Source organism: Staurois parvus, unplaced genomic scaffold (genome assembly GCF_062004578.1).
Source record: "Staurois parvus isolate SC_StPar_1 unplaced genomic scaffold, SC_StPar_1.0 ptg000634l, whole genome shotgun sequence".
Classification (NCBI taxonomy): Eukaryota; Metazoa; Chordata; class Amphibia; order Anura; family Ranidae; genus Staurois; species Staurois parvus.
The window spans coordinates 14,131,669-14,154,880 of record NW_028318430.1 but is presented as its reverse complement, the minus strand read 5'-3'; the positions used below and the strand labels follow the sequence as shown (position 1 = coordinate 14,154,880).

Here is a 23,212-nt window from a genome sequence, read left to right as displayed (position 1 = left end):
CTAAAGCTGGAGCAGCTGTGCATAGCAATCAATCAGCTTCTAGCTTCAATTTGTTGAAAATGAAAGCTAGAATCTGACTGGTTACCATTCATGACTGCTCCAGATTCTGTTTGCTTCAGTCTTAGAGCTGGAACACCCTACCTGGGCACAGTATATTAACTATGCCAAAAGCAATATACAGTGCATAAAAATATGTTAGTCCTCATTTCATAGCTTCCCATTTTCATGCTCAGTCTTTGTGTCAATCTCATCTCTGTCAAGAGCTATTATTCACACGGTAGGAACATTTATGACAGTATACTCCAAATCGTGCTCTCCACCAGCTGAGCCCAGTTGTGGCTACTAGGTCAACCCTGACTGAATGCAAATATTCCTTAGTAATTCACTTTGCCGATAAGAACACTTCCAGCCAATTTGATCAAGATTCACCATACAATAGCTGCATGTAAACAAAGAGGCTGGTATACTGTAGGATGACATTCCCTAAATATGGCAATGGCCATATTTGATTAATGATGGGAATCTTCTGCCTGGCCTGAATGACACTGGGGGGGGGGGGTTCACTGGTTGGGGAGTCACTGGTTGTGATTACACTGTCATCTTAGCAACCAATAATGCTGTATAGCCAACAAAGGATGCTCTCTCACTGAAGGCCTGAACGCACAGTAAGGATGGAGTGTCTAATATAGAGTGTCCAAACCTTGACGGAAGACCAGTTAAAGAGGGAAGCCCAGGCAGCGGTGACAGTGTGCCACTGGAGGGCTTTGTTTTTTAAAGGATGTCTTTCATAATGTGCTAGTTATCAGTACATACTGCACACTATGGAATTAAAAGCGGTTCTCCAGTCTCCGCCCCAAAAATTAAAAGTCAACTGCTACAAATACTGTAGCTGCGGACTTTTAATATAAGGACGCTCACCTGTCTAGGTATCCAGCGATGTCCTCATTGAGTCGGATCCTCAATCTGCTTTGAGTCTAGGCACAAACACCTTACCAGCACCGGCTGATGCGATTGAACCAGAAGTGGCAGCGGGTACCTGTCAAAACCAGGTACCACCCCCCCCCCCCCCCACACACACACACACACACACACACACACACACACACACTGCAGAAAATGTTAAAAGGGGGCGATGCAAATAAGCAAAACTTCCCCTTTTGGATGAAGTTCTTCTCTAACTTGCAGGGAAGAGAAGGTTCTCCACCCCCGCCCCCCATTAACGACTTTACTACAGTTTTAATAAACCAAAACAATAGAAGAGCAATAACATAAAATGTATTTTAAAAAGGGTATGATGAAGCTAGTATACTGTAGAAAAAAAAAAAATTATGACTTTTGTACAAGAGTGTGTGTTCAATGATACCAAGAATGTTTAGTGAATTCCTACTTGTTTTTCTAAACCTTTTGAACCTGCTCAACAAGCTCATACATTCCATTTTTCAAGCACATTACTATAGATAGTCTTGAACTGCACTTTGACCAGCTTTTGAAAGAAAAAACAAGTGCAGGAAGCACAGGGGGTTATGTATTCCTTTCAATACACCACAAGCTGATTAGAAAAAGATCACAAGATTCCTGACTATAGTCCACACACGGGCTTTCAAGGCAACACATGAAAATGTAATAAAAATAAATAAATAAATAAAATCTTTATTCTAGTATAGTAGCAGGTTACATTGAACATGCTCCTAGGAAATTCCCAGGGGTTTCAAGGCATTGAATGAAAGTGATGGCTCTTCATAGCTTGGACTAAGCTCCTTCAAAACAAGTTGTGCACTGCCCCCTCTGTCCTCTAATCTTGCTTTGTCACCATTGTCTAAATAAAAAAAAAAATCTGCCATTCCCTTGTTGAAGAAATCCGTTCTTGTGTTTTATACTAGGCCTGGGAGGCAGATGGCATGCAATCATTAGCCTATTGTCAGCAGCAGTGCTAGGGTAGATTACTAGTGTGTCTTGCTTGTCATGGCAGGTGCATGGCCTTGAGGCTGCCATCTGCCGAGGAAGGAAGTGTTCTCCTGGAAGATGGGACGTACAGACAAAAGTAAACAACAACAACACCGAATCTCCATTGATTGGCAGCAATCTCTGGCTATTTGTACACGGCAGAGCCAATTTCCATACAGAATAGACAAACCTTTATTTGCGAAGATGATTGCTACAAGCAAAAACCATAAAACCTCTTCACTAATATATAATCAAGACATAGCAAGAGTTGCTATCTTAGGGCAAATTGGCTTTTGCAATTTTCATCCAGAGCATAGCTTGCCCCATTCGTCATCCAGACAGGAAGGAAAGAGAAATTGCAGAAGATACAGAAAAATCAACATGATGTGATACATAATTCAATAAGTGATTAGAAAATGAAGTTAATTATGTCAGTTCAGCTCTAGTGAGACTGATAACAGACTGGTTTATGGTAGATCTCTGTGCAGTCAAATCCAGTCTATAAACGTGTATGAAGAATTTACAGAAAGAAAAAAAAACCCAACACACACACATTGCCCTTTGTCCTGTCATGCCAACACCACACGAGTCAGATAATCACTGATAGTAACTAAATCTGGATTATAGTTCATGATAGATGGACAAAAAACAAAAAATAAAAAAATCGACAGCACTAAATTGTCTGCATTCAAAAGGCGACGTTACATGTAAAGATAAAAAAAAACAAAAAAAAAAATGTATAAAAAATAAATAAATTGCTAGAATATATATTTGTATCACAACAAATACACATTTGCCCAACCATATTTTATAGATCTTAACCATGGTAATTATTTTAAATTATATAACCTGCACCTAAAAATGATAGCTGGAATCTGATCAGTGTAGACATTATGCAACCCCTAAGTTTTTACGAATACAAGGTTTTTATTCATCACATATAGGTAGAATGCACATATTACGTAAAACTTTGCATTTCTAACACTGTAAAAGGAAAGTAAAACCGGATTGTTTTCAGCTTGACAAAAACAAGGACCCCCAAATTGCATAGCTCACATCTGCTCATGCATAATTACATGCATCGCAAGCAAGTACCTTTCCTCTCCCAATAAAACAGATTAGCTCCCTTCATTCAGACATCCACTGACCTTGAATACATTTTTGGCACTGCGCACATGCTGAGCCTCAACACACACACTAATCCTGAACTCCCAGGCAAAGCCTGGGGTCTTTTCAGGGCAGCATCCTTCCTCGTCTTTATTAGAGCTATTTATAATCATCAAGGGCTTCATTATGAAGAGGTGTTAGTCAAATGTGCACATTCTAGCCATTAAATTGTGTCCTATTCAGCCTAAAAATATCAAACACTAAAAAGCAAGTGCAGAGCTGGCTTTACGCCACATTGGTTTTCAGGCATAAAAGTTTTAGAACGAAGGGTGGTCTCCTCTAACAGGTTTTTTTTTTATTACCTACAACACAGCCTATCCATGACCTTTTGTACCACTCTCCTACACTGTCAGATACTACTATAGATGCTTCACTGTAAAATACTATATTGTATGGGTAGTTATCCTAAAAAGATGAACCAAGGCTAGCCAAAGACAGCTCAAAGTTTTGGCTGAACCTGCCACAATTTGGGCCATGGATGTCCCTGCAAGCACCATGTGGCTCGACAAAATAGACCAAAGTTGGTGGGAAATTAGTGGCTGAACATTGATTGATATCAGATGCAGTTACTGTTTTGGCAGTGCTATAGTATTCAGGCTGCCGTTGTCTGAATATGGTGGTGGCAGCAGAAACTGTTCCATCCATGTTGTTAAGATGGCCAAACGTTGACCGAACTTTGGCTGAATCAGATGATTCATAGGTGGACTTGTTAGCACCACCCAACTTGATAAAAGTCAATTTTTGTCAAAGAAGCTGAGTGGAAAATTTCCGACTGAATAGCATCTGCATTCAATGAGATGCAGGCACTGCTCGGGAGACAGCAGTCAGTGGCGGCTGTCAGAATACAATAGCCAGCAGAGGAATTCTTCTATCCAAACAGTGGATGGCAGAAGCAAGTGATTTCGCAAGTTTATCCATCAGAGGTTGAAGGAGAAAAATCTTACTTTTTATGGTCAGCTTTAGGCTGTTTTCATACTCTTCCGCGAAAAAAAAAGTGGAAGGAAAAATGTGTGACCATGAACTCTTTATACTGATCCCTTGTGGGTCAGGTGCATTTATAAAAATCCTGCTTGCTCCAATTTTGGTGTGGTAACCCCCTGATGAGTCCCTAGGGTTGGTGTCACCCGGTGCGGTAACACTTGGTGACACCCCTTCTGACGATCCCCGCAGAATGGATCGGATCTGCGAATTGAGCATAATGGATTCGACTCTGATCCATTATGCTCAGTCCACAGGTCCGCTCCATCTTGCGGGGACCGTCTGCTTTCTTTACAACTTACCTTTTCTTGGAGCAGGTCCGGGACAACTGCGCATGTCCTGGTTTCAGGCACGAGCAATCGATGATAGCAGTAGTTCTATCATCAATTGATCATGCCTGAAACCGGGACATGCGCAGTTGCTTCAGGGGGACATATCTACATGGGAGACACCGGTGTCACCCCGCAGGATCGTCCGCATGCAACCTATACAGGGTGACACCGGACCTGCTCCAAAAAAAGGCAAGTTGTAAAGAAAGCCAAACGATCGTCGGCTTTCTTTACAACTTACCTTTTTGTGGAGCGGGTCTGGTGTCACCCGGTGCGGACTGCACCCGCCTCGGGACGCCTCTGGTAACCCCCCCCCCAAAAAAAAAGCCAGCGCACCTCCCTATTGAAATCAATGGAAAACATAGCAAAGACACATCAAAAATGCACCTGCGGTTTTTTAGTCACGTCATGTTAAAAAAAACAAAAACGGCAAATGTTTATGCGTTTTTGCTACGGATCGGTGTGAAAGTAGCTTTAGCTTGGATGGGGGAACTGAATGATTGGCTCTTGTTCAGCCCACAAGTCTAGGGTACAAGCCACATCTATCTGAAATCTTGCAGCTGCCAGCTAGACGACACCCAGGGAGGTTGTGTCCCTTTATTTGTATTATACAATGTCACACATACCTCATGCTTTGAGCAAATAGCGACATACAGATAGAAAAATGACGCATATGCAGAATGGGAAGGCCTGGGAACCTAGACAGGTCAGGAGTTTACAATTTCAAGAACACACATGCATGTTAATTAATCCTAACTGGCTAATGGTTCCCATCTAGCTTGTTCTAATGATTTTTAGTTCCTCTTTAGAGCCTTCTTTTTACATACCACCTGTCTATATAACACCGTTCATGTTTTGACCCGCCTGCATTCCTTTCAAGGCAGTTTACAGCATCTGTTTGTCAAATGCTAGAGGAAAGTTATGAATCATAAATTCCAATTTCTAGTTCTCATGGTTGAGAAAAAACAGTTCAACAACATTCTCACCACTATGCAGCTCTGCATTTTTAGAAACGGCATTGGCTATAAACATATATTGCATTTTTCACAATGTTAGCATATGTCAGCTATGGTTCCGTATCTCATCACAGTACAAAAACAAATCTCAACTTTTCTGTAAACTGAAACATTTTACACATTCCTCAGAATTGAAGCCAATCCTATTTTCTATAGACACATGAAAGCTACAGTCACAATGGCGTTTTATTAAATATACGTAGGATACACTTAGAAAACACCTCTTCTGAAAAACATGTCCTGAATTCTCTAGCAACGGGTCGCTAATATTGAAGCACTGGCCATATGGCTTGTTTGTCTAATCATCAGTCCCTCCAAGACCCGGTTCCAGAGACCTCAATGATGGTCACGTGACCAGTTATTAGAAGCCTAGAGAAATATTTTTTTCAGAAAGCCAATTATTTTAACCTCAGTTCACAATGCTGTGACCCCATTGTCCTGCGATTTCCAGTGCAACTTGCTTGCGACACTAGAGTCTATGGGACTCTAAGCTGCATTGAAGTTGCATCAAAGTAGCACAGAAACCTTTTAAAACGTCATTGTGACTTGAGTTGCATTAATTGGAATGGCCGCCATTGAAATTAATGTGTTTTCACTTGTCATGCAACAATGTGTCAAAGTGTCATATGCCAAGTCGCACCAATGTGAACTGGGGCTTACAGCTCCAAGTATCCCATATTTCATTGTAGCACCATTGCTATTATAGTTTATTTGTTTATAAAAGGACAGGCCCTCGTTTAGCTACATGAATCAGTATATAGCAGTTTTCAGCAATTCAAAATTAGAGGATATTAAAATGGTTCTAAAGTTTTAATTTTTTTTTTTACTTTCATGCATTGTACACACACTCCAATACTAGTTTCCCCCCATCCCTAAACACTTACCCGAGTCCTCTCTTGATCCAGCGCTGTTACCATCTGCAGCCCTGTTCTCCCCTCTTCCTAGTCTCACAGGAGACTCTGGCAACAGCCGTTGCCCTTGGCTCCTGCTGCTGTCAGTGAAATCATGTGGAGGAGGGAGTGGGGGCGGGGTCAAGATATGCTGTGTGTGTCCACGGATGCACACAACCCGGCTCAGGAGTGTGCCCACAGGGGTGCCTTCATAGCTCACGGCCTCCTATGGGGATACCCATAAGAAGAAGGGACAGCAGGTACGGTCTCCAGAAAAGCAATCACAGCAGAGGGTGGTAAGCATTAAGACCAGTGTGAAAGAATACCAACTGAATATGCAGCTTCTTTTAATCCTTTCCTATGTTCCAGTTTGAGATGGTGCCATGACCGCTGCCCCAGTTTCCTGCTTCTGGGTGGCTCCTTTCTCTTGCAGCATCCTATGCAGCCACTCATATATATATATATATATATATATATATATATATATATATATATATATATATATATATATATATAGGGACTAGAGTGGCATCCCCATACATTGTGTGAATCAATAGGGAGCGCACAGCAGCATAGCCTAGAATGGCAAGACGCTCCTCTGCCCCCTCCCCTACCCTTCTTCAACCTAACAGATTGATTGGAGACTGCACCACCCTCTGTTAACCCTTTCCTGTGAAGACAATGTTCAGGGACGCAGCACTGACAGAGCAGAAGCCAGTAGCATTCAAAGTAAACTTCAAGTGTTGAGGTAAACATCTTTTCTTATTCTTTATTTACAAATTTTGCATACAGATAGGAACATGACAGCACTGATCAATAATAGAAGCACAAACTATTCCATAAACAGTCCAGCAAAAGACAGCACAGAATCCTAAACACCTTAGCATATAGTTTATTGGGGAATGGTTATTTTATTTTACTCAATGTGTTAAAACTAAACAATGCAAAGGTTTTAACCCTCCCTCCTAGATTGTAAGCTCCTTCTATCCCTCTTGTATTGAACTGTATTGTCTCACGTTATATTGTAAAGCGCTATATAAATCCTTGGCGCTATATAAATCCTGTATAATAATAATACTCTAAACAAAATGATCCAAATTAATTGTTCTTTATTCTGATTCACCCTCTTATATTTAATGGGTTTATTTTAAAAGACCAGTTCTCCTCAATTCATGCAGGCTAATAAATAGGGTAGTAAAAAATGTCACTGTGGTGTATCCTATAACTGCCAGGTTTAACCAGCTTTTTTAATTTTACTACAATCCACATAGCAAGATATCATAATGCACTCTAGACATTTCCAGGTTTAGAGATTTTGAAAAATTTTAAAATTCCAAGAAACGTCCCCATTTCCCCCAAGTCTAACCACAAGGCACACTACATTGTGAACAAGCCTGTAGAGCAGAAGGACCTACACAGGATTCCTTTACCATGAAACAATTAATTCCATTTAAACGTTCTCCGAGTAAACCGTGCTATACATTACAACTGAAGTTAATTAGTACATAAAACTATTCCTAAGTGGCGATTAAATATTATTTCAAATCCTCTTTGATCACACACTGGCGTTGTTAAGTGTATACTTTGTCAGTAAATGCAGACGTATCAAATATCGTCCGATGTTCAATATGTTGTTTATATATGGGGAACAAATGAATGTAATCTTGTCTTGCTATCTTGCAAGTAATCAGAGGCAATCCTCAGCAAGCACTTCCTGTGCCTTAAGCAGCAACTGTTCTAGGTTCACTTCAGAACAAATGCTCCATTCACAATATTGCTGCATTCTATTTTAAACTCAAAAGGTATACCAGCACAGAAACAAATTAACTCTTTGAGAAACGCTACACGTCCGTGTACTAGAAAGACACATGTATGTTTGTATCATTAATGAGGGATCTTAAGCACATATACACCTGATGTTGAGAAGGATATGGCAGAACCATGGAAACTCCCATGTACAAGCCGATTCACTAAGTATACAATATCATTCAGCCTTACTAGTTGTTTTTTTTTTTGGTTTTATCCTTTAGAAAGAACATAGCATAGTTGCTCAGTGGTTAGCATTTCTGTCTCAACCCTCTGGCATACTAGATTTTATTTCCACAAGGGTAATATATCTACAGAATCTTGTATTTTATGGGATTTCATGTTTTTTTTTTTTCAATACCACGCAATGCCATTAGAACAGGACCTCGGTGTGCATTCCTTGTGCCCACCCCTCTTTGTGAAGAGAGAATGTATGGAGTCAATGGCTCGGTACATATAAGGTGCCTATTTCATCGTATTATAGGTGTCACAGTATTAGATGATGGTGCTGTAGTTAAGGCTTGAAAATTATAACTCAGGGTAAAACTCAGGAATTGTGTGGTAGGCATACACCTGTATTATTATATTGAGCGATTTCAAACAAAACAAGAGATTCTTATTCCCCAGACATCCATGTCCTTAGATTAGTCTCTCTCACCATGGAGGAACTCTTGAAAGAACTTTCTAGTCTCAAGGGACCCCTTCATAATTAGATCTACAGCTCACAGCATGTTGCTCTGATGGTTAATAAGAATGATCTTCATTTGTGGTCAGTGGTACAGATAGCGAACACATGGTGTAATGGTTATTATCGAGGCAGAAATTGCTCAAGGAACCCTTAGCAACCTCTGGAGAAACCAAAGTTGAGAAAGGATTGCGCTCATGTGTACGATTACTGTACAGGGATGTCCAATTTGTATCTCAAGACACATGTAGTTCCGGGCCCCGGGCAGGTAGTTTTTTGTTTGTTTTCTTTTACCCCTTAGCCCTGCTGTGGGCAAGCAGCAGGGCTCACCTGTCAGATGGAAGGTTGCTTCCACACAACCCACAGTGCCAGCCTCTCCCCCCTGCCCGCTGGGAGGGAGGAGAACGGACGCATTCGCTCCCCTCTACTTCTGTCCTGACCCAGAAGTGATGTGACGTCACTTCCGGGTCTCCGTTGACAGATGCCAGGAAAGAATGTAATGCAGTGAGATGTGCACTACATTACATTCAGTGTACCACAGGGGAGACATTGGGGGTGTTTTAGACACTGGATGTCTCAAAAAAGAGAACCTGTCACCAAAAAGTTACACCAAAGCATATAACTCCCCCCAAAACTTTTCAAGGCCTCCCCACCCCCACATATGTACGCACAAACATAAAAGCACATGTTGGAGCACCTATGCAAGAAAACAACTATTGCGATACATGTTACATATCGCCGCGCACGCCAGAATGAGAGCAATAATTCTAGCACAAGATCTCCTCCGTAACGCTAAACTGATGACCTATAAAGGGGCTTTAAAAGCGTCACCTATAAAAAATATAGGGTACTGAAGTTCATCACCATTTTACGAGTGCACGCAAATTTAAGGTATGACATGTTGGATATCTATTTACTCTATGCAACCTTGTCTTTTATATATTTTACAAAAAAATTGGATGTTTTATTAATTTTTGTGCCCTAAAATGAACTTAATTTTTTTTTTCTGAATTTTTGCGTTTCCTAGACCATAGTGATAATATTGTGTGACATAAAAAATTGGAACTACTGCCATTTTATTCTCTAGGGTCTCCAATTTAAAAAATATATAATGTTTTGGAGTTTTTTGTAATCTTCAGGCCTTAAAATTATTTTTTAAACTTGTGCAAAAAACAAACAAAAACGCAAAAACAGCTCTGGCAGCGAAAGAGATAAAGGATAAGCCCAACACTCCCCCTTTCCTGAGGAGCACCCAATCGGTGCTCATTACACTGCAAGGTCTCTCCCCTCCCTGCTAGTCCCCAGGGCCATGCTGGAGACAGGCAGGGAGGGGAGGAGGAGGAGACATACAGTGCAATGTTAAACATATTAAACGTTTAAGTCACCATAAAGCCCTTTTGGTTTTTAAAAGCCCCAGACATTACTTAAAAAGCAGATTTTAATACGGTTTTGGTAAAAATGTATTTATTTTTATCAGGACTAGTAGATTGGGACACAGATTTAGTTCCAGAAGTAGTATTTTCAACATTTTCTACACCCCTGACTGTAAGGGCTCATTTATACTTGCTTCAACTTTAAACACACATTAATGCGCCTACCACTTCAACATGATTTTTTAATGCTTTTTTGAAGCCTGGTAAAAGTCCTGCGTGTCTGTTGATATTCTATTGGTTTTAAAAAGGGGCCCAGTAAAACCCTGGGTCAGTAGTACCCCCACTCAGCAGATCTGCAGCTCATTAGTACCCCTGTTCAGCAGATCCCCAGCTCAGTGGTACCCTCGTTCAGTATATCCGCAGCTTATTGGTACTCTCATTCAGCAAATCCCCTGCTCAGTAGTAACCCCCAGCTCTGCTGATCCCCTGCTCAGTAGTAACCCCCAGCTCTGCTGATCCCCTGCTAATTTATTTTATAGGCAAAAAATAATAAAATCAGCAAAAGGCTATTAACCACACTTACAAAAACATGGAGAACTGCTAGCTTGCTGTGTTGAACTCAATAAAAATAAAAAAAATACGTATATCTAGAATACTTAAAAAAAACTGCTAAAGTAATACATATAGATTACGCTATTGTATATTATGTAAACAGTAGTAAACGAAAGAATGCAAGTGAAAATGCCCAACAAGTACTTTATAAAAACTTGCAGAACATGGAGACATCACAGTGCTCATCGCAATTAAGGAGCAATGGTTTCCCTGCTATATTTGCTCGGGTTGCTCATGTCCTTGAGAAGGTGAAGCAGAGTCACAGTGCATACCAATTCAACCCAGTATTTCTTCGTTGTAGGACATTGGCTATGATATAAGTAAGGTTTTATGTGCTGATTCAGTCACTGAGTTTTAATACAATGGGAAAGTCAACGGAAAAATGGGAGTGGAACATGATGTACCAGGTGAAATAGAAGAAACAATGGTCTAGTTCAAAGGGAATATTTGTGTCCGATACTAGCTGGAAAGCAGACACCAGAATCATCCTGCTGTGACAGGAGAGTACAAGCTAAACCAGAATGGGTTAGTTATCATTACTGTTAAATAACTGATGCACCTAACTTGTGTAAGAGTGACTATATCTGCAAGTCACATGTTCTCTTTCCTTGAAATGTAAATTAGAGTTTGTGGCAAGTGTTCCTGAATATCCAATGTAACAGGGTAGACAAACAATACCACCTAAGTACCTTAAGTGAACCCAAGTGTAAATTGAACATACAAAAGTAACATAAGCTACAGCTATACTACACAACCTGGGGCCTCCCAAAAACAGATATGTTAACAGCAACATTTTCCAAGTCGATAACATAAGCACATATACCAGTGTTTCTCAACCTTTTTTCAGTCAAGGCAACCTTTAAAAAATGTTGCACAATCTTGAAGCACCCTATTGTAAAATGTAAAGAACTAGACAAATAGTATTACATAATACAGCAACATCCACACATGTAGGACACTGAACATTATAAGGGATTTATTGTTACAAATCAAAATGTACCTTTGCACACTGGTACGGACTAGTATTCTAGCATTTATCTTCTTCCTCACTCAGCTAAAGTGACCCCAGTGCTGATAGAAAGGGGCAAACAAGAATGCAGGCACCAAAGATCTTCCTTATCAACCAATTTCATCATCAGTTGTTAGAATGCCAGCGGTTGGCCCAAGGTTGTAATGGTGCACAATAAAAACCTAAGATTTGTGTAACAAAAATGAAGGCCTGATCCACTTGCTGGCTTGTTGACAATTTTTGCCCAATTTGCCAAGGCACCCCTGAAGAATCGAAAAGGCACCCTGTATCACAATATCTTGGCCAGCTGAAAGGGTTCTCAGGCCATGGGCATTGCATTGTCAGATGGGCAATGCTGCACGTTAGCCTCACTACAATTCATCAGAGAATCTTTGGGGGATCTGTGTGGAGCTACAGTAGAGGTTTTTGCTAGAAAATATGGAACATTTCCCTATTTTAAACGAGAACAACAAAAGTCTTAATCATCCTTGAAGCATGAAAGCACTTGCCCCCTCTGTCCCATAATGTGAGCTAAATACTAGAATCTTTATGACCAAGCAAGGAGACCCTTCAGAGCTACCAGCCAAAGGGAGTAAAATGCCTAGCCGAATGTTCAGAATCTGAAATTAAGCCTTCCTAATGAGCAAAATGTCAAAGTGTATTACAGTCATTCCAGAATTTTTTTTTTTTTTTTATGTTGTGTTAAAAACAAAACAAAACAAAAACACCTACATGGGTTGTCTTTTTATAACAATTACAGTGTATATAAAAAGTTACAAAACAAAATTAAATCTCAAATAAGATAACTCTCTCATATTACTCATTGACACAGGGACATAACCATGACAGATGTCACATATTAAAGTAGAACTATAGGCAAAAAAATTTTTTTCATTTTAGATAGAGCAAGAGAGTGTTATAGCCTCGGCCAGATATTTTTTTTTTTTCACCATCTGTGTCACATTTCAGAGATTTCCCTTTTCTTCCTGTCCCATAGCCAAACAGGAAGGGAGAGGAAATCCCTTCAAATAAATGGAATTTCTTGGGGACCCCCAGGTCACCAGAACTAGAGTCCCCATTGGAAAATTTCCCCTGTATTACTTTTCTGGGGACAACCCACAATTTGAGATTTTCATTTACTTTCAATGATAATGGTAAAACAAGACAGATAAAGAGGGTGACTCTCCATAATGGGGGCACAGACATCAAATAAAAATGACAAGCATTCTAATCCCTCTCTACTCTATCAAAAAAAAAGTTTTTTCTTTAGTTGTACTTTAAAAGAAGAGTTCACATTGCAATCCAATGGATGGATCTAATGGTGTAGTGTAGCAACAGACCTCACTAAGTCCTCATGCATACTTGATGTTTTTACAGCTGCTGTTTTCGGCTTTTGACGTTTTTTTCTACAGCCAGTAAACCCCCAGCATGTTATCCTATGTGTCCATGTACACAGACTGTAATAAACGTTTTTTGGCAGGGATGTTTTTTTGGCTGCAAAAAAAAAAAAACACAAAAACAAAAAAAAAACCAACCCAAGACTAGTGGGTTTCTAGAGTTTTGTAGCAGTAAGGTTTTTGGACTTTTTTTGACCAAAATAATTTTTTTTTTTTTTTTTTTTTTAGAAAAAAAAGCTAAAAAAACAAAAAACAAACAAAAACAAAAAAAAAACTGCAAATGTGGACAAACGCTGCTAAACGCTAATGCCAAAAAAAAAGCTGAAAAACTCACATGTTTAACGTGACTTTACACACCTAACTTTACCAGCGTTCTCAAAACACCTAGTGTGCATGGAGCCTTACTGTGGGCATCAGATAAATTACATTTTAAGTGACATCTGTCTGAGTAATAGAGGGTATCTGCAAAAATCAGGCAAGAAAGCATTAAGATATATTTACACCATATGCAGTGGGACTGTGTTGGGCAGCTATTCCAGCGAAATCCAACTGCAAAACGCCTCTGTGTGCCCGGTTGATACCACTGCATTGCGGATAGTATGGTAGGATATATCTTTTTTTTTTTCAGTGCAATGGCACTCCACTGTCTTGCACTGTGTGACGGCCAGTTGAACTTTATAAAATGTCTATGTGATGTTTCAATAAAGCTCTTTAAAAAAAAAAAAAAAAAAAAAAAGCAAAAAGTGTGATGAGCTTTGATTGACACTGTGCTGATCCATCCAGAAGGCTGTGTTGTAACACTGCAGCTGCTGTGAATGTACCCTTAAAAAGAGGCTTAAGTTCAGCCCAAAAGAGGTGGGATTCTCTTTTTACATAAAGTATGAACAATTGGTGAAGATCCTACCCTTCAAGCCCTCAAGGTTCAAGAAGGTCACAACAGATGTCCCTTTTATGCTGTTTATGAATTGTGAGAAAACAGTTCAGTTACTGCAAAGGCAAAGCTCCCTATTGTCCCTTGTTTAGAGAACAGTCCATGATCCCTCTATGTCCCTCTATGTCTCATATTCCCTTAATGTCTCCTCTCTTTTATAGCCATTGAAGAGATACGTGGAAAAAAACAAAAAACAAAAAAAAAAAACAATAATATAGGTTTTGTAAAACATTCACCAAGGACTTCAGTGTAGAACAAAAACGGTGAAAGGCTTTAGAGATCCCAGTAGCTTAAAGTGTATGTATCCCCCAACATCTATCTGATAATGGTCTGTATTACTATGTACTTGTAAAAGTTACTCTTTACACGCTTCCTGCAGCCCCCCTGCTTTGCTATTTCAATCTGACCACACCAGGGCATGGAAGCACATCCATCCAACACGTGGTCAGTTTTCTTCTTTGCATCCTACTTGGGAGCACAGCCTGCCTGTACACCAATGGTTAAACTTCCCCACTGCACAGCAAATCTTTGGTAAGATCAGAGCACTGCTGTTCCTCTGACTCCTGCTGACAGCCCCCCCCCCCCCCATCTTTACCCCCAATTCTCTAAGCCCCTTATGCAGCTGAGAACAGAGGTCATGGAATCATATATATTTTACACATACAGTTTTTTTGCTTACATTTCTGTTTCAAACTGAATGGGTTATTTTACAAGGTAAGAGTTCACATATACTCTAAGAAATACATACTTTCAGAAAAAAAGAGCCCATTTTGCTCTCAATGTTTTGACCCAGGGTTACTCAAGAATCATTTCTTAAGGTGTTACTAAAACCCAGGACCCTGCATTCACTATATCTGGTCTCCCACAGTACACAGAACATGGAAGTGAAATTACATGAGTAAATATAAACTGCCAAATACCTTTTGTTATCCAAAGTTAGAGCAGTCTTGTGACTTTTATCAGTGCTTATCAAGCTGGCTACAGCTTGTAGGAGAAGGTTTTTTTCTGCTGTAAGATGCAAAACCCCTGACCTCTGTCTGGACAGTGCTGATTGGCCCTGTGCTGATCACAAAAAAAGAAAAAAAAAAAAAACACCTCTCTAGCAATACACACCAAACTGAGCATGTGCAAAATGCCTATGGCTCAGTCTGACTTATCAGGAGATAAGAGGTGGTCACTTAACCCCTTCGCCGGCACCTCCCGGCCCTTTAAGAGTTTCAGAAACCAGGAGGTGGGGTGGGGTTTAGGGTCATGTGACCGCCGTGACACGCGGTCACATGATCGGGAAAGGTCCCGATCGAAAGAGGAGATCAGGACCTTTCCGTGAGTACCGAACATGTGTGCTGGGAGCGTGCAGGGCGCGCCTTCTTGGCACATATGTCCTTTTTTATTAGAACGCAAATGTTGAGCCGCTCGGCATCTAGGTCTAGACGCCGGACATTTGCGTTTGGCCGGCGTGAAGAGGTTAAACAAAGGGAGCAACAGAACAATCAGGATAAAAAGGCCTTTTTCCACAATGCAGAGGATTAACCCCTTAGGTTCCACAGGGAGTATAACAAGCATGCTTTACTGCATATACAGACTGATTGTACTGTTGTGGGTTTAGTAACACTTCAAGGCAATTAAAGAGAGCGTGATCATACATTATTATGTAAAAGGGGGTATAATATCTAATCAGAAGTTCTCAGGCCTGTACTTTATTGGTTCTTGAATTCAGTAAAGCATTTTTACCTCAGCTGAACTATACTGAACCATAGCAAGCCACATCAATTTGCAGACTCAGATGAAATTCATTCCACGTTTGATAAATATATTTCTGATCTATTATTATGCAGCACTGCAGATTCACATAGTGTCTGCAACAAGCTTCCAGATGGGTTTTTTCACTGAACCATAACATGACGTGGCCTATCTAAAGAATGCACTGCCTGGATGCGGTCCTGATATAAAAGGTTCTATATAAGGGGATGTTGTTGTTCATGCCTATTGAACACCCCTAGGACACCAGTCTGACTCACTGCACCTAGAGCGGCAAGAGATACAGGATCAAACTGCCAGTACAAATGAGAAACAAAAGATCTCAATGTAATCTTAGGCCGTAAATGTAAAAGAAAAAAGCAAGGGCTCTTACAGACTGCAGTTTTCTTTATTAACATACATAGTGAAAAAGAATGTTAGGTTTTCCCCATCCAAGCTATTTATTTTTGTACAAAAGTTTGAAAACACAGGCTACTGCCATCATAGTTTTGGCAATCTTTAACCACCTCAATACTGCACCTTAGCCAGAAGACGGCTACAGCGTGGCTCTCTTGTTCTGTGAGGGCGTCCTTAGACGTCCTCCCAGAACATGCCTCCCATAAGCCCCCTGGGGAGCTCATCAGGTGCACTCTATCAATGCTGTGTCCTTTGGACCAGGGGCGGACTGACAACTCATGGGGCCCCCGGGCAATAGGGGATCATGGGGCCCGTGTCCTTACCCACACTCAAAAAAAAAAGTACCAGGGGCATTTCATGGGGCCCCCTACCGACCCCAGGCCCTCGGGCAGTGCCCGAGTGCTCGAATGGTCAGACCGCCCCTGCTTTGGACCCAGCAGATTACAGATCGAGGTAAAGGGCCAATCACAGCAGCCCTTTACCATGTGATCAGCTGTGTCCAATCACAGCTGGTCACATGTAAACAAACTTGTTGGTTATCAGCATTCCTTTCCTCATCCACTGTCACTGTGTGGGAAAAGGAGAACCTATAACTGGCAAGGTTGGCAGGGCACATTTACACTGATAATCAGGGCAATAATCACCACTGCTCTGATTATCAGTGCAGCCTAGTCGGTGCCCATCACTGCAGCCTCACCAGTGCACATCAGTGAAGAAGAAAAAATTACTCATTTAAGAGAAACCTTTTTTTTTCTCAAAATGTTCAGTCTTTTTTTCCTTTTGTTTAGCAAAAAAATTAAAAAAAAACCTAGTGGTGATTAAATATCATCAAAAGAAAGCTCTGGCTCAAGGAAAAAAAAAATATATATATATAAAAAATGTCATATGAGTACAGTGTTGCATGACTATGCAATTGTCAAAGTGTGACAGCACTGAAAGCTGAAAATTGGCCTGGGCATGAAGGGGCTGAAAGTGCCCGGAATTGAAGTGGTCAACACCGGTGACATTTGAAGCATGCAAAGCTGCCTAAAAGAGGTAGGCCCATAGACATGTATCCCTGGCAATCCTTGACACTTCATGGGTTAGTACCAAGCTGGTTTGCCCATTCCTGCCATACGCACCTCCCTATTAGGCAGTAAGGTGGTACAGGAGGAGTAAAACAACCCAGAACTATACTAGGAACTCCAGGATATACAGTTCCAGTGACATGCATGAAAACTGGGTACTACAACTGGCTACCTAAGGCTCGGATCACACTGCTATGAACCCAAAGTTGATCAACTTGCTTGTGATTTCCTTGCAACTTGCTTACAACATTTGCGATTTAACATTGCAGTCTATGGCACTCAAAACAAACCAAAGCCACAAAAACGTAGTGCATGACCCCTTTTTTTGTGGCTGTGACTTGACTCACATCGATTAAGATGGCACTTATTGAAATGAATGTTTTGAATCATCATGTGACTTTATATGTCACAAGTCGCATGATAGCAGTTTCAATACTCCTTAAGAGACCTGACAAGTATCATATTAGGACAGTCAGAGCTCCTCTTCTGCTTACTTGCTGCAAGCTAATGACCTAGAAATCAATGAACCCCTTGGCTTACCATGATGGGTCTAGAACCAATATTTTTAGCAGGAGGTCAGCAATGGCATCCTCCATTCTTAGTTGTAAAAGTAAAAAAATCCTAATCCTGGTTTACTGCAGATATTAAAAGAATTTGCATATAAAAAAAGTCTGCTTTTCTGCTTCTGAATGGTTGAAATTAAATTAATGCTTTCATTTGTCGTTCCCAATTCATAAAATTCTCTAGACTCTCCCACTCTGCCAGTATACATTTCATAGGAAAGTTTACTATGTTGCGCCTCTTTGGTTTACTGTAGGGCATGTTATGCTTGCAGGTCCCCTTGGAAAAGGAGTAGTACACAAATTCACAAGAGTCTCCTACAAAGCAAAACAATGATGAACCCCTCCCCATTCCATGCTAATCTCCGACAAGCTGGTCTTCAATGGCAGAACAAGCAAAGCGTAACTAGCAGCAGCTTTTCTACCACCAGCCAATGAAAACCACCCATTTCTTTGCAGGAGAAAGAACGCATTCATAAATCTTTTAAACATGGTAACAATAAACAATGTTATGATTACAACTGTAGAATACTGGACTAAAAAGCTAGTCACACTTTCCCCTTCATGGCTGAATGTGTATACGCAATCCTAGTGGAAGTATTCTACTTATTTAATCTTTCCCTTATAAAAGAGAATTACCTGGCTTTTCCAAGCTCTGTAGACATGCCTTACGAAATTGGCTTCAGACACATACAAGACCATTTATCAGTTATGGAGTAAATGTAAAAAAAGTGCAAGAACCCCCAGCAACCAGATTTCTGTTTACTATAGCCTAGTCCATTCATTTGATTTGCTTGCTTTTTTACTACTACACTAAACGTCATCTGATAACTCGTGACTCCGTTAAACACTTTTTGGAATATTTTTCTATGAAGTATTAGCTACATGCACCCAATAGAGGTTTCATCTAATAAACTGCACTTGAAGCCATTACTTACAAACAACCCTCAGGTTAGAGAAGCCAAGGATTTCCTATTCAGCTGTCCTAATACTCGGATTAAAAATATGATCCTATAGTTAAGAAGGTGACAGTGCTTATAAATAGATAAAAGTACACAGGAAATTGGGTTTTTCTTCTAATAGGTTTCATGGAAGACCTTAAGATAGTATTGTGTTTACCTAATCCTATAGGAAGACCAACAACTGTACTACAATGCTCTTGGCCAACAAGGCTCCTATTCATTCAAAAAAAAAAAAAAAAAAAAAAAAAAGCCAATTTTCAACAGATTTGCACTTTACAGCATAAGCTGTGCACAATCGCAAAAAAAATATTTTGCAATACATAGACCAAATCTACGTGACATGACAATGTCAAAAGAGAAGAAGTGTCCACCCTCTTTATCCATATGTCAGTGAGTGACAAGTGAACTGGGGGGGAGGGAGCTTTGTGCTCCCTTCTGGTTAAAGGTTAAAAGAATGTGTGGCTTTGATGTCTCTGTAAGCAGAGACATGTGGGCTCTGTATTGTTTGTGTGAATCTGAATCCAAAATAAAAAGTAAGTGAATCTGATTTTACTACAACCAGCTAGTGGGATGTGACTGCACCCACTGCTCATATAAATCAATGGAAGCCATGCTGTTATGGGCTTTCCTTATTAACAGTTACACTAATTCATTAGAAACTGTCCAATTGCACGGACCCCAAATGCCGACTGTATAGCAAGTCAATAACGTTTAATTACTGTGGAACAAACTTTTTAGATCAAGGGACAACACACTGCAGTTGTAAAAATTTTAAATCAATGTATTTGGTAACTGACAAGATGCATTTATATATAAATGATACACACACACAGAATGTATTAGGAAATTGTAAACAAAACATGTTTCCTTATCTTACATATGAGGCAATTAAGAAATTAAAAGTGTTTCCTTATCTTAAAACAACATTATAGTGAATAGCTATTTTACTGCGGGTGTTTGTAACAATGTTGTAGACCATTCTCACCTCTGACAGTGGCGGCACCCTTCATTCCATGTCCCAGGAAGTCAATGCTTGGATAGGACCCAATGTTCAAACTGGCAAGTCCCAGAGCAGGCAAGTGTCCTCTGGAAGAGGCTTGTGATAGCAGCAACAGGTTTCGATCTTCAGGTGACAAGTCAATGGCAATGTAGTTAAGTCCATTCTGGAATCCTGCAGAGGTTTCTCTGCACATGGGGCTTCCACATTCACTGGCTTCCAATGTTTCTCCAGGCCTCAGAGACACATTCTCCACCGAGGCTGAGCTGTGCCTCTTGGGGCTATGTGCAAAGGAAGGCGATACAGGAGTCACTTGAGTGGTGGATGAAAAAGTTTCTGAACTATGGCGACGGCGCCCCCCTTGTGAGTCTGCTCGGATGACCTTAGCCCCCCTATCTGGATCTGGTGGAGGACTATGCAAGCTAAATGCCCCATTCATCTTGTCCATAAGCACCGTGAGGCACTGTACACCAGGAACTGTACTTTCTATGGGTAATTTTGCAGCGGTAGGTGATGCCATGGGGGAAGATGGCTGTGGTGAGGTCTTTCTTGGGCTCATTTCTGTATAGTCTGAATTTGGGCATAAGCTAGATGAGGCTTTCGGTTTTGGTGAAGGAGGCCCAAAATCCAAGTTCATATAGTCTGAAATAGGAGAGGGCTGGGGCCCAGACCCAGAAGATGAGGAAGATGGACTGCCAGCAGCAGACAGTGGTGCGGAGTTTGAAAGGGCAGTTTGTGGTGGCAAAGGCAAGGAATCCTGTGATCTTGTCTCTCCAAAATATATATGAATATATTCCCCACCCGGAGGGCTTGGAGGTTCTGGTGGATGCTCAATCATACTCGGCAGAGTGCGAAGTGCAAGGCGAGAAGGTCGAGCAATTCGACCATGTGGAGAAGAGGAAGCTGGAGACCTCATCAAGACATAAGGCTCAACTGGGCTATTATGATGAGGCGCTGTTGACTGACTCTGGCAACAACAACTTTTAGGCTGCATGAAGAAATAATCAGGGGGCGTAAAGGACAGTGGCTCTGCAGGGGAAAGTTTATGATGTACAGGTACTGGCCTTGTTTTAGACCCACACCACATTGGCATATAGCCATCTGGTGAATCTTCCTGAGAACTGCCACTGATGCATGTACGTGGCTGTAAAATCTGCTGAGGGGCAGACACGCTTGCTGGGCTCATAGGAACATAATCATTGGAAGAGGAAACAGTAACAGCTCCATGATTCATGGGCATATACCCATCATCCTGATGACGACCAATTTCTACATCCGCATAGTCTTCTGGATAAGGATGGCAAGATTTAGGAGATGATGATAGAAGACTAGAGCTACCCTTGTATGTGGCACGCACAAGGGTTGATTCATCAAGGGAAGCAGAGGAAAGTTGAGGAGTTGCAACTTTTTGTCTTCCAGGAGTAGTTAAAGAGTAAGTTCTCTTCCGTGGGCACTTCTCTATTGCTGAACATTCCAAGCGTCGGGCAAGGCATAGGCAACCACCAGAGAAAGATCTATCCATTGACATGTACCCATTGAGGTCTCCTGTGTGTGGTGGAGTTCCAGAAACTGAATCTGGAGTGCCGCTCCGGCAACTTAAATATGCTCGAGCCAAGTCCCCTGGACTGGAACTATATTCATCCAAAGACATAAAACCTGGGTCACTAGGTGACCCAGATGCAGATGCATTACAGCTGGAAGGCCGTGGAGGAATTAGGGGGTCACAAGCAGAGCCATGGCCACTGCTCCCAGAGGAGATGCTAACTGGACTGGCAGCAGATGGTGGAGAATGAGGAACTGGCATGGACATAGACCTGCTGTGTTGAAGAGGACCAGGAGCAGGAAACAGTTTCCCATTTCGACCACCCAAACTCAATGTATGGGAACGACTTAGTGGAGCACGAAGAATACTTGGACTTAAAGGACTGCTTAAGACTGTCTTGTTGCTTAAATTATCTCCTTCACTGGCAGTGCGGAGACGAGAAGACTGATTTCCAGGAACACTTGATGAAGTTGGGGGGCAGTCAGTGCGGGTTCTCCTGGCCAGCCCAGTCTGACTTGGTGGCAGTTGCGTATGATGTCGTCTTCCTGGTACACTGATGGGGTTAGAACTTGAAGACTGGCTTTTGCTGCGAGGCCTAAATTCAGCTAACTCCTTCATAGCCTTCATAGCCTCTAGAATGGTCTCATGAATGCTCTGGGCTACCACATTATCATCAACTTGCATCCAGATTTCTCCAGGTCCAGTGGACGCCGAGCGCCCCACCTCCACAAAAAAGTAGTTGTCCGAGTGACCACAACGTCGGATGTTCATTAACTGAAGAGTCACTGAAGGAGTTTCACTATTCAGGCGTACAAAGCTGATACTTCGGGCAGACAAGCACAGTCGGTGTACACCAATCAAACTTTTATTCTGGCCCAGACCCCTCGGTTTCAAGTTTACTTGCCAGACCTCTCTGTAGGCTGCATTGGCTGGTGTTATCAGTCCATAATTTGGGTCCTCCACCAACGCCAGGTGACTGCTACAATTAGTGCCACAGCTGGCAGTTCCAGAACAGCAGCATCCTCCTGTACCTGTACATCCATTCTTGTCTTTTTCACCTCTGCCGCTGCCAAGCAGCTCGGTGAGAGCCCGATACCAGCTTTCCTGCTCTTGCTCCGTCTCCGCCGCCACCGCAAAGTACTCATCACGGGTGTAAAGAGCGATCAGGTACTTGTTTTTAGCATCCGCCCGTTTGTTGATGTTCAGGCAGCTGTCCAGAGAGATCACCCTTTTGGCCGCGGCCGACTTGCTCCTCCACTTCTTCTCGCTTTCGTAGTACTCCAGCCTGGCGGCGGGGCACCCCTCACTGGGCTCCTTCAGCACAAAAAAGCGCTTGTGGCCGTGCTTCTGCTTGCGCAGATAGCCGCATTTTTTGACGCTGCTGCTGTTGTTGTTGTTGTTGTTGTGGTTGAGGTTCGAGGTGGCGGGGGGAAGCGGCTGCCCCGGAGCGGGAGGGCTGGCCATCTTCTTCTTACCTCGATCCCCGGCTGATGCTTGACTCGAGTTGCGAGGGCGACTGATGTGGGATTGGTATTTTTCCACCTGCTCTACCGTGACCTTCAAAAAAAAAAAAAAAAGACTTGTGTAAGATGCAGTAATGTACAACCAGTCATGATTTTTTTTTTTTTAACCATAAAATAATTGCCAGCATTGCAGGCAAGTTTTCGCCTACTGCTATGGGCAGCACTGGGATGCAGTAATCCTGAGCCACCCAGATGCTGCATTTATGTGACGTACATGACACATAAACATTCTCTCAATGAAAACAACATTGTCATCAGAGGTGAGAGTC

The 23,212-nt window shown here is 41.6% G+C and overlaps 1 protein-coding gene across 2 annotated transcripts in view; it reads right to left on the bottom strand.

Moving 5' to 3' along the window:
* The window catches only part of IRS2 (insulin receptor substrate 2), a 44,096-nt gene that overhangs the window by 20,384 nt on the left and 500 nt on the right, over positions 1 to 23,212 (bottom strand). For both annotated transcript variants that reach the window (XM_089693594.1, XM_089693593.1), the window contains exon 2: positions 19,866 to 22,977. In XM_089693594.1, the coding sequence (XP_089549720.1) occupies positions 19,866 to 22,884 (3,019 nt within the window). In that variant the 5' untranslated portion in view covers positions 22,885 to 22,977. The remainder of the gene's footprint in view (positions 1 to 19,865; positions 22,978 to 23,212) is intronic.